Raw genomic sequence first — 16,457 nt, forward strand, 5'->3', positions numbered from 1 at the left:
TTTCAGAAGTGTGAGGGATGGTACGGGGAGGGAGGAGGGAGGAGGGTTCAGGATGGGGAACACATGTATACCTGTGGCAGATTCATTTTGATATATGGCAAAACCAATACAATATTATAAAGTTAAATAAAATAAAATTAAAAAAAAGAAGTGTGAGTCTAAAAAGAACTTCTGTCCATGAAATCATTTGTTGAATATTGCACAATGTTTAAATAGACTTAAAACATAATAACTGGACAAAAATTATACAAAGCCTGTGTGAAGAAAATGATAAAAGTTAAAGTCTATAAAGGAAGCCACAAATAAATGGGAAGTCTTTACCAGTTCTGAGATAGAGGGATGCAACATTAAGTCTTTACCAGTTCTGAGATAGAGGGATGCAACATTATGAAAATGTCAGCTTAATCTCTTTGATGAATTTCAGTGCCAATCAGTGTCATAGAGTGGTGGGCGGTGTGGCCCTTTTAAATTTAAGGATGTCAGTTTTCATTGTTTAGTTTGGGCAGCATTTTCACCTGGGAGATGAATTATATGAAAACAGCCAAGAAATGTGTGTGGAGGATGAATAGTGGGTGAGAATCTAGCCACATACAGATGGTGCGGATGTTGTGTATCATGATTAATTTACTGTGGACATGATTGGCTTTGCGATAAGAAGCAGGTTTTAAAGTAGCATTTTGTCGTTCAGTGTTTTCCAGGGTGCCTGACCATCCAGATCCGCACCGTCTTGTGCATCTTCATCGTGGTCTTAATCTACTCTGTGGCCCAAGGCTGTGTGGTGAGCATCTCTGCTGGGTGCAGGGATGGGGGCTCCCCTGCAGGGACCACCCTGGAGGTCCTGTGAAACAAGAGGGGTCAGAGATCATCCTGGGGTGCCCAAGGAAGCGGGGGAAAGGCAACATCTCCCAGTGGAGGAAATGTGACGTCCTCCTGGTAACTGGGGCCTCTGCCTTTCATTGTGTGCAGAGGACGAAGCTGAGGCAGAGAAACAGGAGGAGGTGGTATGGGGAGGAACAGAACGGAGTTGAGTGGTTTGGGAGGATGGTAGGGGCCTTGTGTCCCCCTGGCCCAGATCCTGGGGCTCTCCCTCTAGTAGTGAGGAGCCCAGAAGGGCCATGAGCAGGCAGGAGTGTCCGAAACTGGGCTGTTGGCACCAGGGGAGTGGGTTGGAGCCGGAGGCCATAGCGGGCTAGGAGGAGGGTGCGCCCTGTGTCCTGAGTGGGGTCCCTCCCACGCTCCTGGTCCCTCCATCCTCCTCCAGGTGGGCTGCCTGCCTTGGTCCTGGAGCTCCAGTCCCAACGGGTCCCTGGTGGTCCTGTCTTCTGGGGGCCGGGACCCAGTGCTGCCTGTCCCGCCCTGCGAGTCTGCGCCCCACGCCCTGCTGTGCGGCCTCGTGGGCACCCTCCCGCTGGCCATATTCCTGCGGGTCTCCTCCTTGCCAAAAATGATCCTGCTCGCCGTGCTCACCACCTCCTACATCCTCGTCCTGGAGCTCAGCGGGTACACGAAGGCCATGGGGTAGGTACGCTGCTCCCGCCAGAGCTGCTGGCCAGGCGTTGCCAGCGTCTGCCTGGGGCCCTGTGTTCCAGTCTGCTGACTAGAAACTCGTTGAGCTGGGGTTGCTCCCTGTCTTCACCTGGGCCCGTACACTAGTGAGTTCCTGGGTTTCTCTGTGGACGAGGCTCTCAGCCTGGGTCATTCCTGGGCACCCCTGGGGGTGTCGCATCTGAGAGCCCCCTGGGGATAGGCCTCATGTTCTTGGCACTGAGATTGGCTTCCTTCCTTCTCTTCCCCCAGGGCCGGTGCCATCTCAGGGCGCAGCTTCGAGCCGATCGTGGCCATCCTGCTGTTCTCATGCACGCTGGCCCTGCACGCCCGGCAGGTGGATGTCAAGCTGCGGCTGGACTACCTCTGGGCGGCCCAGGCAAGAGGAGACCCTCTGCTTCCTGTGGGGGGTGGTGATCAGGGGATCCCTTGGGAGGAGTTTCAGGTGGGGGCTCCTGGCTGGATGCCAGTGGCCATGTGGGCATCACTGTTGGGTGGAGGAGGCTGTGGTGGGGCCAAGGAGCAAGATGGCAGGAAGGCAGGAGGGGGACAGTCTAATGAACCTTGTCTGATGGTCAGAGGTTGGCTGTTTTGCTGGCCATGAGCTTCCTGTCCCCACAGGCGTTCTGGCAGAGGAATTCAGCCTCAGTAGGCTAGACATGACCGCGGGTCTCATCAGGGTCCTGGGAAACTCCTGAGGTTGTCTCATCTCACATGGCCTATTCCAGATTGAGTAGGTCTGCTCTGGGGGCCAGGAACCCATGTTTTTACAGTGCACATGGGGGAATTCTGACACTAGAGGCCTGGGGGAGATGGAGGAATGGCAGACCTGGGGTTTGGCCTAGGCCCTGAGGCCGGTGACAGGTGGTGACCCCCAGAGTTCACCCTGCTCGCCTGCCCGGAGCCAGTGCATAGGGGCTCAGCTCAGCCCAGGTCACATGTGGTGTGGTGTGTCTCTGCGTCCCCCTCCTTGCCCACTCTGTGTCCCTGTCACCCTCTCCATGCGTCCTTGTCACTTGCTCCTCTACACCCACTCCTTGTCACCTGCTCTGCGTCCCTGGCCCTGGGAACTGAGGCCTTCTTTCTAGTCCAGAGTTCAGACCCCATTGATGCAACTTGCTCGCTTCTTGGCTCTGAACAGATTGCCTCCCCTTGTTTCCTTGACTGAAAGTGGGGAGGCAGGTGTGCAGTAGAACCGAGGCTGCAGGCGGGTCTTGTCATTTTGACACATGAAGAAGCAGCCCTTTTCTGTCAGAGGGAATTCACTCTGTTCAATCCCTACAGCAGCCCTGCCTGGGAGGTGGGATCACAGATGGGGATCAGATATAGATTAACATGCCCAGGGCTAGAACTGGAATGTCCAGGGGTCCCGGCAGGTCTGAGGTGGGTGGGAGCGTCTGCATACCAGGAACCAGAGTGTAGCCAGGGGTCCAGCCCAGAGCTGCAGCACAGGGGCATCCATCACTGGACCCCAAACAGGTGCGGCCCAGAGGGCCACAGAGAGAAGGTGGTGGCTGTGGGTGCACAGGTGGCTGGGTGCACCCTGCTGTCGCCCCATGTTCTGTGCAGAGGGACAGGCTCAGACATGCCTACTGGGGGCCCAGGCTCCTCCTGTGCTGCCTGCCCACATCCTTTCTTCAGGAAGATGTATGACTCCTGTCCACATCCTGTGGTAGAATAGGCAGGAGGTGGGTGGTCAGTGACTGAGGCCCTGGTCAGCTGTGTCGGGTGGGCCTGGAGTTAGGTGGTCTTCATCCCAACCCCGACAACTCCCCCTGGGGTCTTTGTGACTCTCTTCCCTGGTCCTCAGTCCGATGGGGTGATGATTCAAATCCTATGTGGAAGTGTGTTGGTTGGGTTCTACAGAGAGGAGGTTTATTCCAGGGACTGGCCTGCGAGTTACGGAGGCTGAGAAGTCCTAGAACCAAGTGCCACTTCAGTTCAGTTCAGTTCAGTTCAGTCGCTCAGTCATGTCCGACTCTTTGCGACCCCATGAACCGCAGCACGCCAGGCCTCTCTGTCCATCAGCACTTGCTGTGAGAGAATAGGAGCACTGGTGTTTGAGGGTAGTGAAGACAGACGCCCAGCTCAGGCCAAGAGTGGAGTTGCCCCTTCTCTGCCTTTTCCTTCTATTCAGAAGGACTGGGTGATGCCCACCCCCTTGGCTGGAGTAGAGAGCATCTTCCCATGGTCCAGCCTCTCAGAGCTAATCTCTCTTATGTGTCCTTACACAGACACACCAGAAATGATGCTCACCAGCCATCTGGGTGCTCTGTGGCCCATCAAGTTGACACATACAATTAGCCATTGCACTGAGGGATAATTACAGTTTCCTTCCCAATGGGCTTGGCTGGGGCCCTGGCACATAGTGGGTGCAGACACCCTGCTCCCAGCATCTGACAGGCCGTAAGTTTCCGTGGACTCCCTCAGGACAGCCGCTGCGGAGTGTTCTCACTATGGGAAGGAGGGGTGGTGGACGGAGGGGTAGGCTGCCTGTGATGGGGGCAGAAGGTAGTGACCACTCTGATGAAACTATTGTCTACCCTTTAGTTAACCTGGAAAAGATAAGATGCGAGTTAAGCAGGTTTCTGTCTGCACATCAGGCCAGGTTATATCTTCAAGATCATGAGGAATTACTCCATTACTCGGGGCAAACGAAAGAAAATGTGTGTGTGTGCACGTGTATTCTGTATGTATGTATATCTGTGCACACATAGATATACTAGGTGAAAAACTTGGTTATTTATTCCTTTTTATGTAGCAGCTTTACTGAGTTGTAATTCACTTCCCACAAGATTCACTCACTATACAAAGTATACAATTCAGTAGTTTTCAATATACTCACACAGTTGTGCAGCCGTCACCACAGTCAATTTTAGTACAGTTTGCGCCCCCAGGGGACTCCTGTAACCACCAGCAGCCACTCCCCGTTTCTGACCACCCCAGCCCTGAGCCACCGCCTGCTCTCTGCCTCCGTGGGTTAGCCTGCTTCTTCCACTCTTCAGCCTGTGTGTGCTTGAAAGTCAGCGCCTGTTCTGGGCAGACTAACTCCCTGTGTGTGGCCAGTGGGAGCCCTGAACCAGGCCTTGGAGGGAGAGACCCCTAATTCTCTGATTCTAAGGGGCTGTGGCCCAGCCCTGTCTTCACTCCATACCTGGCTTCTGAATTCCAGGTGGGCAGGGAGCTGCTGAGATCTGAACCCTGCATTCCCTCTCCATGGGCAGAAATTCCCACATGGGCTGTCTGTACAGAGTTGGCCCCAGTTCTTAGGCAGCGTGGCAGGGGTGGTGGTGGTGAGGGCATGCAAGTGGTGCACCCGATTCTGGCTTGCACTCCTCCTCGAGGGGCTCCGGCTACTGCCTTCACAAGTGCCAAAGCCAGGCCGCCACTCCCAGGCATGTCCATGTGATACCCAGCCAGGCTTCCGGAAGTGCCTGGGCTTCTCTGGGCCTCTTGGATGCTTGAGAGTTGGTCGTGGGAGGGTGGGAGGGGCTGGTGTGGAGGAAAGGAGACAAGGCGTGTGACAGGAGGGGGACCTTCATAGAGACCTCATGGGGGCGGGGTGGTGGGGAGGCCATCCAGAACTCCACCTTCTCTGTGGGCAGCCAGGGTGGCAGGGTCCCATCCCTGACTCTGGAAGGTGGCCTGGTGGTGGAGTGCGATGGAGCAGGGGGCCTGGAGAGGCACCCTGGGGGAGACTCCACCATCACAGGGGCCACCAGAAGGGCACTTCTGAAGTGGTTGGGTGGAGCCTGGACAGGGTTGACCATTGGAAAAGGGGCTAAGATGGAGGTGGGTGTGGTCTCAGGCACATATCACTCAGTCTGGGCAGAGGGCAGAGGGCACATTTCTGACTGACAATGTCAAGAGAGCTGATGGCACTGGACTATCTGAAAGGTGGGTCAGGGTAGGGCAACCCTAGACTGGTACAGTGGCCAGGGCCGCACAGTAGAGTGTCCCCATCCCAGACCTCGGGGGCGAAGGAGTGGTCCCCAGAGCCAGGACAAGGCGGGCCACCAGACAGGACTCACCACCTTCGTCCAAGGGACATGGCCAACCTGCAGTGACCGTGCTGGGAGGGACCTCATCACAGTCTGCTCCCTCCCTCCCAGCTCCTGCCTGTGCTTCCAGCGGCAGAGTCCAACCAGAAACTGTGAGGGGACCGGTAGGTAGAGTCCTCTGGGCTGGCCCTGGGTCAGCGCAGATGTCAGGGGAAGAGAGCAGTGCACACCATTCCTGGAAAGGCCATCAGGCCACTGCAGCTTGCCAAAACCTTGCCAGGTAATGGAGGACAGCCTCTCTGTAGTAGACTGCGCTGCTGAACTTGGTCTTGTCTGGCTCTGGCTGGCTGTCCAGGCTGACCAGACTGGCTGGTCTCTGAGATGTGTCTTCCCCGCCATCAGCTGGCCCCTCTGGTTTAAGGTCTTTCAGTTAGGAATAGACACTCGGAGCTAGAGAAGAACGGACTTAGGATGAGCCGGGAAGCGCTGGATCAGCCTGGGGGTGTGTGAGATGGTTCCCACTCACTGACTAGATGCTTGCTCTGGATCTCACTCTCAGTGGGATTGAGGCCCTTGCTGTTGGCTCTCCCAACTGGGGACTCCCTCACCTAGGGCAAGCAGTTTCTCTCAAATGGGTTAGCAAGGGCCATTCTAGGCATTGGTGTCCCTTTATTTTTTAAGATTTTTTTTTTTTTTTTTGATGTGGACCATTTTTAAAGTCTTTACAGAATTTGTTACAGTATTGTTTCTGTTTTATGTTTTAGTATTTTGACTGCATAGCATGTGGGATCTTAGTTCCTGGACCACGGATTGAACGTGCACCCCCTGTGTTAGAAGGGGAGGTCTACCACTGAACCTCCAAGGAAATCTCTGGTGTCCCTTTAAATGTTATTAAGTCCAGTGGTTGACCCTGTCCTGAGATTCTCCTTCAGCAATACCCCTTGTACACCCAGACCCACCGTGCAAGAGAGAACCTTTGTGTCATGGAGGGAAGGCTTGCCTGTATGGAACACACTGACATATTTTTCTAAGAATGTGTAACGTGAAACGCCCCACTTCCCTGTAAACAACAAAACAAAACCATTTCTAGACTTTGCCCGTTTGCCCTGTGGATATTTAAGTCTGTCATGCACGTATCAGAGCGCCTCAAACTCTTGCAAAACTGCCAGACCAAAGACTCATTGGTTAATTATTTATTGAGACCCAATTGGTTCTATAAACCTAAACAAACAGATGGGCTTTTCCTTCCTGATGACTTCTCAAACTCTTAATCTGTAACTATCAGAATGCTTTTGCTCCAGTGATTTTTTTTCTTTGAACTCAGTGGGTAATCATGATGGCAATTATAATAAAACAATTTATCTACAATGAATACCTATTCTGAGGGTAATTTCCATTTGTGCAGCTGCTGTTCTCAGCACTCAGAGCAGGGGCTGGCTCAGACATGGAGCTTTTGGTTGTTGGGCTGAGCTGAGGCCAGCTGCACCTCCTCCTTCAGTCACTTCCCTTCCCAGGCCTCCTTTCTCCACAGGTGGGACAGTAACCTGGTCCTTGGGATTATAGGAAGTTCATGCTACCTGGTTCATGACCCTTATTTCACATCTGAAATGCCATGTGTGTTGTTCATTCTGTTCTCTGTTCTTGGCCCCTGGTGTCACCACTGGGACTTGGGTTGAGAACATCCCTCACTGAGGACAGTGCTTCTGGGTGTATCATGGCTGTGTTCTGAAACACAGTGCCAAGGAAATGCCCGCAGAATCAAACACTGGTGCTGAACCTTGGGCTCTGAGTCCAGGAATGTCCCCCACTCAAGGGAAATCAGACCTGTCACCATGTTGGGAAGTGCACAGACAGCCTGGGGTGGCCCTCTCTCTGCACCTGGTGTCCTGCCTGACTCCATCCAGTAGCTGCTTATTGAGCGCCTGGTCTATACCAGGCCTCCTTGTATGGGGACACTACATGAGTGTGAGCATTCATAACCCTGCTCTGAATGCCCAGAGGCTGATAAAGGAATAAATGTGTCAGTCATAGATGATTCCAGAACAGTGATAGAAGTGCCATTGTATTGATAAAACAGCCCATAGCCTCACCCAGCCCTCAAGTCAGTGACATCAGCCTCTAGAGAGAATACCTAGAGATTTTGGAGGAATTAGCCAGGGAGAGGTTCTATGGCTGTTGGATGGTGTTTTATAAATGTCAGTTAAATCAGGTTGCTGACAGCGTCCTTCAGGTCTTCTGTACCCTTACTGATTTTCTCTCTAGTCATTCTGTCAAGTTTAGAGACAGTGGTGTTGGGAATATCCAGCTATACCTATAGACAGAGATTCCAACAGCACTCTCTCTAACTTCTTAAAGTTCTATCAGTTTTTGTCTTATGTAGTTTGATGACCTGTTATTACATGCATAAATGTTTAGGATTATGTCCTCTTGATAAATTGAAACCTTTGTCCCTCTTATCAAAAAAGACCCTTTCATATATCTTCAGTTCAGTTCAGTCGCTCAGTCTTGTCCGACTCTTTGTGACCTCATGGACTGCAGCACACCAGTCTTCCCTGTCCATCACCGGCTCCTGGAGCTTGCTCAAATTCATGTCCATTGAGTTGGTGATGCCATCCAACCATCTCATCCTCTGTTGTCCCCTTCTCCTGCCTTCAATCTTTCCCAGCTTCAGGGTCTTTTCTTTATAAAGAGTCAGTGCTTTGCATCAGGTGGCCAAAGTATTGGTGCTTCAGCTTCAGCATCAGTTCTTCCAATGAATATTCATGTCTGATTTCCTTTAGGATTGACTGGTTTGATCTCCTTGCAGTCCAAGGGACTCTCAGGAGTCTTCTCCAACACTACAGTTCAACATATTTTCAGGCTAAAACAAAAACTCTAAATAAATACTGAACCTTAAAAAAAAGAGACCTTTTCCTAAGTAATGCGCTTCACTCAGCAGTCTGTTTTGTCTGATATTAATATAGGTAATCCAGCTCTCTTGTTAAGTCTTTCTCCTCATTTTACTTGTAACCTTATTGTATTTTTTTTTTTTTGGTATAGCAGAGTTTTATTAAAGTGTAAAAAGGGACAGAGAAAGCTTCTGACATAGACATCAGAAGAGGGTCAGAGAGTACCCTCCTGCTAGTCTTTAGCCAGATGTTTTATGTCTGTTAGAAGCTATTAATCAGATAAGAGAGACACCTCAAGGCTGACAGAGTTTTACCAGTCCCCTCTCCCACAATATGCATTTTTGAGATAGGATGGCATGAGGTGTATCATCCCCCAGCCATAAAACAATTGATATGAATACTTGTTTGTTGAGCCAAAAATTAGTCTTAGGTGGAATCATTTTGAAGAAAGGCAAATTCCAAAGCAAATACATAGATTTTGCAAATACAAAGCAAATACACAAATCTATTAATGTAGATTAAGAAAAACATTTCCGTAAGAAAAATGCATTGATTAGCCCAAGGTTCAAGAAAAGGTAAGTTCAGGTGGAACCAGGTGTCATCATGGCAACACAGAATTTTAATAGAAAAAAGTCTGACACTTGAAGTTTTTTTTCCTCCTGCTGCTTAAGGGAGAGATAAAAAATGTCTAACACTTGCAGCCTATTTCCTCCGTTTGGAGACCCCTAGCTTTTCTGCCTGTTACCCTCTCATTCCCCCCTTTTCTTTTAGGACAATTGTGTTGCCTAGGGAAAGGGGCATCGTGTTCATTTCATAACTACTTCCTGCTATTGAAGGGCATGGTCCCTAAATTGTTGAGGCAACATATTCTCCTAACCCTCATATGTAGTCTCTCATCCAGGGGCCCCAAATAATAGTTGGAGGAAGCTGTGGCACTCATAGGAGCCTGGACAACTTATTATAACTTAAAATCTTTTAGATGGTTAGGAAGAAACCCCATTTTACACTTAGAGATGTAAGGCAAAATAGTCATTAAACCAAGTTAAAACCGAGTCAAAATTAAAAGTCACATTGTGTCTATATTTAAGGTACAATATGTTATACCAGTCCATCTTAGGATTGTCCAGTTCAGTTCAGTCGCTCAGTTGTGTCCAACTTTTTGCGACCCCATGAATCGCAGCATGCCAAGCCTCCCTGTCCATCACCAACTCCCGGAGTTCACTTAGACTCATGTCCATCGACTCAGTGATGCCATCCAGCCATCTCATCCTCTGTTATCCCCTTCTCCTCCTGCCCCCAATCCCTCCCGGCATCAGGGTCTTTTCCAATGAGTCAACTCTTCGCATGAGGTGGCCAAAGTACTGGAGTTTCAGCTTTAGCATCATTCCTTCCAAAGAAATCCCAGGGCTGATCTCCTTCAGAATGGACTGGTTGGATCTCCTTGCAGTCCAAGGGACTCTCAAGAGTCTTCTCCAACACCACAGTTCAAAAGCATCAATTCTTCGGCGCTCAGCCTTCTTCACAGTCCAACTCTCACATCCATACATGACCACTGGAAAAACCATAGCCTTGACTAGACGGACCTTCGTTGGCAAAACAATGTCTCTGCTTTTCAATATGCTATCTAGGTTGGACATAACTTTTCTTCAAAAGAGTAAGCGTCCTTTAATTTCATGGCTGCAGTTACCATCTGCATTGATTTTGGAGGCCTAAAAAATAAAGTCTGACACTATTTCCACTGTTTCCCCATCTATTTCCCATGAAGTGATGGGACCAGATGTCATGATCTTCGTTCTCTGAATGTTGAGCTTTAAGCCAACTTTTTCACTCTCCATTTTCACTTTCATTAAGAGGCTTTTTAGTTCCTCTTCACTTTCTGCCATAAGGGTGGTGTCATTTGCATATCTGAGGTTCTTGATATTTCTCCCGGCAATCTTGATTCCAGCTTGTGCTTCTTCCAGCCCAGCGTTTCTCATGATTAGGATTGTTAGATGTCATCAGATCAAGAAGAGGCATCACATATGGTTGTTGGTGGTGAAGGTATTCGCAGACTTGAAGAAACTCCTTTCTTTGAAGTGGAGTAACTCACCATGGGAAGCCTTCAATTGATGATGAGGTTGAAAAGCTGAAAGCTGAGTCAAATCTAAGGCTTTAGGATCTATGACAATATCGGTGTGCAAAAACAGTCTGTCATAGAGACAGTCCCTTCTTCTTAGGGGCAGTTTGAGCCCTCATTAAAGCTACAGGTAGGACTTTAAGCCAACTGTCTTGTGTTTCTTGAGTTAGCTTACATGGGTGTCTTTTAATAATGTCATTAGCCTTTTCAACTTTTTCTGAAGATGGGGGTCTCCAGAAACAGTGTAAGTGATATTCTATTCCTAGAACATTTGACACCAATTGAGTTACAGCAGCTTTAAAGACAGAGCCATTGTCACTCTGAACTTTAGAGTTTAAGATCCCACTTACATCATGAGAAGTCAGTACAGTAAGATTTTGCCCATTCATTAACCTTGGGCTTTAGTGAATACTGCTTTTGATGTGAAAGTAGGTGAGGGTCATTGAGCTTGACAGTGATAGGAACAGCATTTTGTGCTCAACCCATAGTTTTTCCATCAGCCCACACTCTAGGATTTGCATTTTGTTCAATTAATGGGAGAGAAAGCAGGCTTCATATTTATGAAAACGGAGGCTTGGACCTTGTTCAATATATCCCTCACCAGAAGGAGTGAGGGAGATTCTGGCATGATCAGAAACTCGAGAAAATAGTACAGAGTCCAAGCTGCAGCTTAAAGGATGACTGAAATAATAACATTTGACTCGTCCAGACAGTCCCATTATGGTAGTGGGTCAGGAGGAAAGTGGGCCAGGGGCTTCAGTGAGCACAAAGAAAGTTGCCCCAGTGTCCAAAAGAAAATTGACTGATTGACCCTCCACAATTGTTAAAACCCGGGGTTCCTCAGGTATCATTAGGATGGGAGCTTGTGTGGGGACCCCTGGACACCTTTGGTCCTGATTGTCCTGAGAGCCTAACCTCTGGGGCCTACACCTCGGAGGGCAGTCTCTTCTCTAGTATGGTCCTTTGCAGATAGGACGTGGAGCTGGGGGTGGCTTAGATGCCTGATGGCAATCCCACTTGAGATACCCCTCCCTTTTCACCTGGGTCCCTCTGGGAATTTTTCCTCAGCCTGTTTCAGAGCAGGTCTAACTGCCACCGTTGGGGCTTCAGTCTATTGCCTGGTTCTTTTTTGCCTGCTATTTTCCTCCTCATATTCTCTACCATAATATACTGCCTGAGCCAGCTACAACAGCTTTCCTAAAGACTGATTTGGTTCGAACGCCTGTTTTTGTAACTTACAGTAGATGTCTGGAGCTTAGTGAGAGAGAAATTTATCTTCTAAGACCATTTCTCCCTCTGTGCTTTTAGGATCAACGTCAGTAAACTTGCGGAGAGCCTCCCGTGGTCTGTCTAGGAATTTAGTAGGAGTTTATCAGGAGTTTCCTTCTCTCCCTGTTCTGTCAGTCAACTTAGCATAGTCTAAAGTCTTAGCTTGTGCTCGCTTGAGTCCTTCAAGAATACATCCAGCAAAGCAGCTCTGTTATGGGAACTGCTTGGCTCCCAGTAGGAAGGAGGGCTATTTCATGATCCTTATTTTCCCTTGTCTTACGTTCAAGCCATTCATCTCCAAAAGTAGTAGCTTCCCCCAAAACTCGAGTTCTCGAGTCAGGAGTTAGCCTGTCTGTCCCAAGACATACATTATATCTCTCCAAGTAAGGTCACAAAGTTAGCCCTATAAAGGCTTCTGTGAACTTTTCTGGATCCTCTAGAAAGTCTGGGCCACAATTGGTATGGTTTGAATTTCTGTTGAGACTGAGGAAACCCCTCCTGAAAGGGAGCCTTTGATGCTCAGCCTGTTCAGTTGGGAGCCCCAGATACAGGGGCAAAGTAAGAGGACAGGAGGGAGCTGAAGGTTTCACACCCAAATCTGCACCCTTAGGACATAGGTCTGGCATGTCTTGCAGAGATAAAGAGCAACACTATGGCATTTCTACCCATTTCTCTTGTTTTCTACGGAACTGGTCTAGTTATAAAATAGTATCATAATTAAGAGACCTTTCAACAGGCCAGCATTCCCTGTCTTCTAAAGGATACTGTGGCCATTCAATATCACAGAAGAACAGGCAAGTCTTTTTAAACTCTGGAGATCAAACTTGTCCCAGCTTTTAAAAAATACATTTTAAAGGAGTGGTTCTGGAACTGCTTGCTCCCATCTGTAAGAGAGAAAAAAGCAGCATCCACAGCTGTGGCTTTTTTCAACTGGAAGTGTCCTTCCCTTCTCTAGATGGGGGTGTAGACAGACTCTCCACCAAAGCTTTTCTTCCCTGGTCGGACTTAGTCTGTCCCTTACCAACGCAGGCATTTTACTTGTTCCTCCTGGTTCTACCACCGAGGCCGGGTGGAGATGCACCAGGGGTGCATTCCAGATAGCATCCCAAGCTGATTTAGTTTCATACCACCAAGACCTTTGTTTGATTTGCCCTTTTCTCTGATGCCACCTGAGGTGGAGCAGAGTAGTTTTCCCAGAATGTTTCCCAAGCTAGGACTCCTAGGGGAAGGATGTGCCTATGCACATTCCTGAATACAGTCCTGACCGAAGTAGAAGCGGTGAGTCATAAAGGGATGAACAGCAACCACGATGTCCTTTCTGAGTGTCACCATGCCAGTATATATGATAGCAAAAGAGGTGGTGGAGGATTGGCTAGCAAGGAAAAAGTGATTTTTGTTCCTGAGCTATTAGGGCCAATCCTTCCAGTTCATTTCCACAGATTCCACAAAAGGAATATCTAAGGAGTTGAGACAAAAGCCACCAGGAAGCCTCCTCTGGCCCACTAAGAGCTAGTGCTACCAAAGGAAGAAGCCCATTGCACTTCCAATTTGACCAGATCCTGCAACTCCTGATCTGTGTCCTCAAACCTCGTGGTGACCAGCAGTGCTTCTATCCACATAGATAGGAGACACAGTCATGACAACGACTCTTCGTCAGATCGCTTGCCCCTGAGGCAGGCAGCGAAGAGAGTGACCTCTAGCCTGAGAGACATTGCTGGAGCTAGAGCTCCGCTTCGCTCCCAAACATGCTCTTGTAACTTTTGGCTCCTAGCAAGGCTAGGCGCTTCCGTGACTACCAAGTTTGGGGTCTGAGTAAAAGTACATAGTAACGGCATGAATCACAAGTCCACATAATCTATGATCTGACAGATTATGTTAGTAGTTCTGATTCCCCACGAAATTATGAAATGGTCAAAGAGACCAGGAAAAGGTGACTGAGAAAGGAAAGTTCGGTCCACATGCTTTGCCCATCTCTGGCCTCTCCCCTAGCAGGGACCTTGGGTGACTCTTGGCATTGGCAGGTTGGTATAAATTCTGGACAAGGCTCCCCTTTTTGGGGCTGCCTTTAGTCATTATGAGGCACCAGGAAACTGCAGAGGAGGGCTCATGACTTGCTTCGTGCAGGGCGTGTCATTCATTCACACAAACACACCATAGATTTAGTAAAGTAAAACAGAAAACGTGCATACTGAGAAAGCAGAGAGGCTAGAGCTCTGAGTGTTTTTACTTTGTCCTGAAGATCCCAGACAAGCCCCCGAGATAGCTTATGGTGAATGATGTCAGATTTGTGATCTCCGAATAAGAAGATTTAGCTTCGGGACCAGGGACCGGGCTTGATCACTCAAGAACTTTTGTATAGCAGAATTTTATTAAAGTGAGAAGAGAAAGCTTCTGACATAGACATCAGAAGGGGGACAGAGAGTGCCCCCTTATTGTATCTTTTTATTTAAAGTGGATTTCTTGTAAGCAACATACAATTGGATCTTGCCTTTTAATCTAATTCCTAAATCTCTGCCTTTTAATTGAGGTCTTCAGATAATTTACAATTAGTGTGATTATTGATGCAATTGTATTTTAATCTTCCATGTTGCTGTTTCCTATTTGTCCCACCTGCCCATCTATTTGTTTTCTTTTTCCTCTTTTTCTACCCATTTGGGTTAATTAAATATTTTTATTATTCTACTTGATCTGTATTTTTATTAGCTCCAACTGTTTGTTGTGTTATTTTAATAGATACTTAGCATTTTCTGTCTTCAAGTGGTGTTATACTACCTTACATATAAGAACCTTAATATTAATAACAATATATACCTCAATTTTTTCCATCCTAGGGATTTTGCATTGACATCATCATAGACTTTATTTGTACATATATTATAACTCCCCAAATATATTATTATTTCCATCATAAACATTAAAGTCCAGTTTAAAGATAGATTATAATGAAAAAGAATATTTTTTGTTTACCCACTTAGTTATAATTTCTGGTACTTTTCATTCTTTGTGGACTTCCAGGTTTCTGTCCGGTGTTATCTTCCTTCTGCCTCAAGGGCATATGGTTCTCTCAAGTCTGTTGGTGATGAATACTTTCAGCTTTTGTATGTTTGAAAAACTCTTCATTTTGCCTTCATGATTGAAAGATACTTTTGCTGGGTTTAGGATTATGGGTTTTTGATTTTTTTTTTTAATTTTCCATGTGTTAAAGATACAGTTCCACTGTCTTTTGTCTGGCATTGCTTTTTACGATATTGCTATCATCTTTATCGATGTTCCTCTGACCCCATCTCCTCTCGTGTTTCACCCTCTTGACAGTGGGGTGGGGGCTCCTCTGTCCCCCATGTGGTCTGACGAGCCTGGTCCCCTCTGAATCTCCACACTCTCCCCCTCTGCAGTGTACCTGCTCTCTGTGGAGACAAGCACCAGCACTGATCCCCTGCCTAGCTGATGATTGTCCGTGCAGACGTCTCACAAAGGGCCTTTTCCTCAAGTGAGACTGCCCCGGAGTTAGAGATTAAGTTCTTCTCACTTTGTGTGCTTTGGAAAGGTCCTTTCCCTCTCTGTGCTTCTCCAGGAGAAGGTGGTTCTCAGAGCCTTGGTGCCCCAAAGAGGGGCCTGTACACCCCAGAAGGCGAGTGAGACAGCACAGGAGGGTTTTGGAAGAGGACATCATGATGGTTAATTTATGTGTCAGCTTGGCTGGATCATGAGGTGTCCAGTTATTTGCCCATATATTATTCTGGGTTGGTCTGGGAGGGTATTTCTAGATAAGATTAGCATTTGAATCTGGGCTCAGTAGAACAGATTCTCCTTCCTAATGTGGGTGAGCTTCATCCATCCATTGAAGGAGGCCTGAATAGAACAGAAAGGTGGAGGAAGAGAGAAATGGGGCCCCTCTTTCCTGACTGCACCATCTGGGACATCTCCACCCTCAGCCCTCCTAGGTCTCAGACCTCCAGGAGTTACAGCACCAGATCTCCTGGGCCTCCAGTTTGCGGGTGGCAGATGGTGGGGCTTCTCAGCCTGGAAATGGGGGCTGAGCCCCTCACTGGCCTTTGAAAGTTCCAGCTTATCTGGGTGATGACTGGTCCAGAATTTCATGGATCCTCGGGGCCCCTAATGTTGATTTAGTTCCTCTTCTTGGTGGGACCATGGAGATGAACCTGGTATAGACCATCGGTGCACTTGGTGTTTAGTTTGGATGATTACAGAGAAGAATGTGTTAAAGGTGTAGATTCAGAACTCTTGTTAAAGATGGTAGGGCAGACATTATTCAGGAGCATTGTGTTAGGTGTAGGAACACTGCAGTGGGGGAGAGAGATGAAGCTTCACCTTAAATATAGCATGGGCAAGTGGGGGTTTATAGTCAGGGAGCAGGGTGGCGGATGGTGGATGGAAAATTATTAAGAGGAGACATCTGGGGTGAGGTGTGTTCTGGCCGAACTGACCTAACAGGATTCATGCTGAGGGTAGGTCAAGGTGATCTAACATCACCTGGGGAGGGTTGGAGATGAGGAACCTGATCAGATATCTGGGGTGATCAGATGTCAAGGATGGGGTCTCTGGTTAAACTGACGTAGCAGGGTTCTTGCTAAAACTAGACACATGAACACCCCAAAGTCAAGACCCTGTTGGAAGAGG

The 16,457-nt window shown here is 48.2% G+C and overlaps 1 protein-coding gene across 1 annotated transcript in view; it reads left to right on the top strand.

Annotated features, from left to right (window-relative positions):
- Positions 1–16,457, top strand: part of ADCY1 (adenylate cyclase 1) — a 101,556-nt gene that overhangs the window by 70,177 nt on the left and 14,922 nt on the right. Inside the window, exons 12-14 of the mRNA XM_086398403.1 lie at positions 689–778; positions 1,262–1,518; positions 1,798–1,924. Coding sequence (XP_086254529.1) covers positions 689–778; positions 1,262–1,518; positions 1,798–1,924 — 474 coding nt within the window. The remainder of the gene's footprint in view (positions 1–688; positions 779–1,261; positions 1,519–1,797; positions 1,925–16,457) is intronic.

Source organism: Bos grunniens, chromosome 4 (genome assembly GCF_055505025.1).
Source record: "Bos grunniens cultivar Pamir isolate PY7600 chromosome 4, Bosgru_T2T1.0, whole genome shotgun sequence".
In the NCBI taxonomy this organism is placed as follows: domain Eukaryota; kingdom Metazoa; phylum Chordata; class Mammalia; order Artiodactyla; family Bovidae; genus Bos; species Bos grunniens.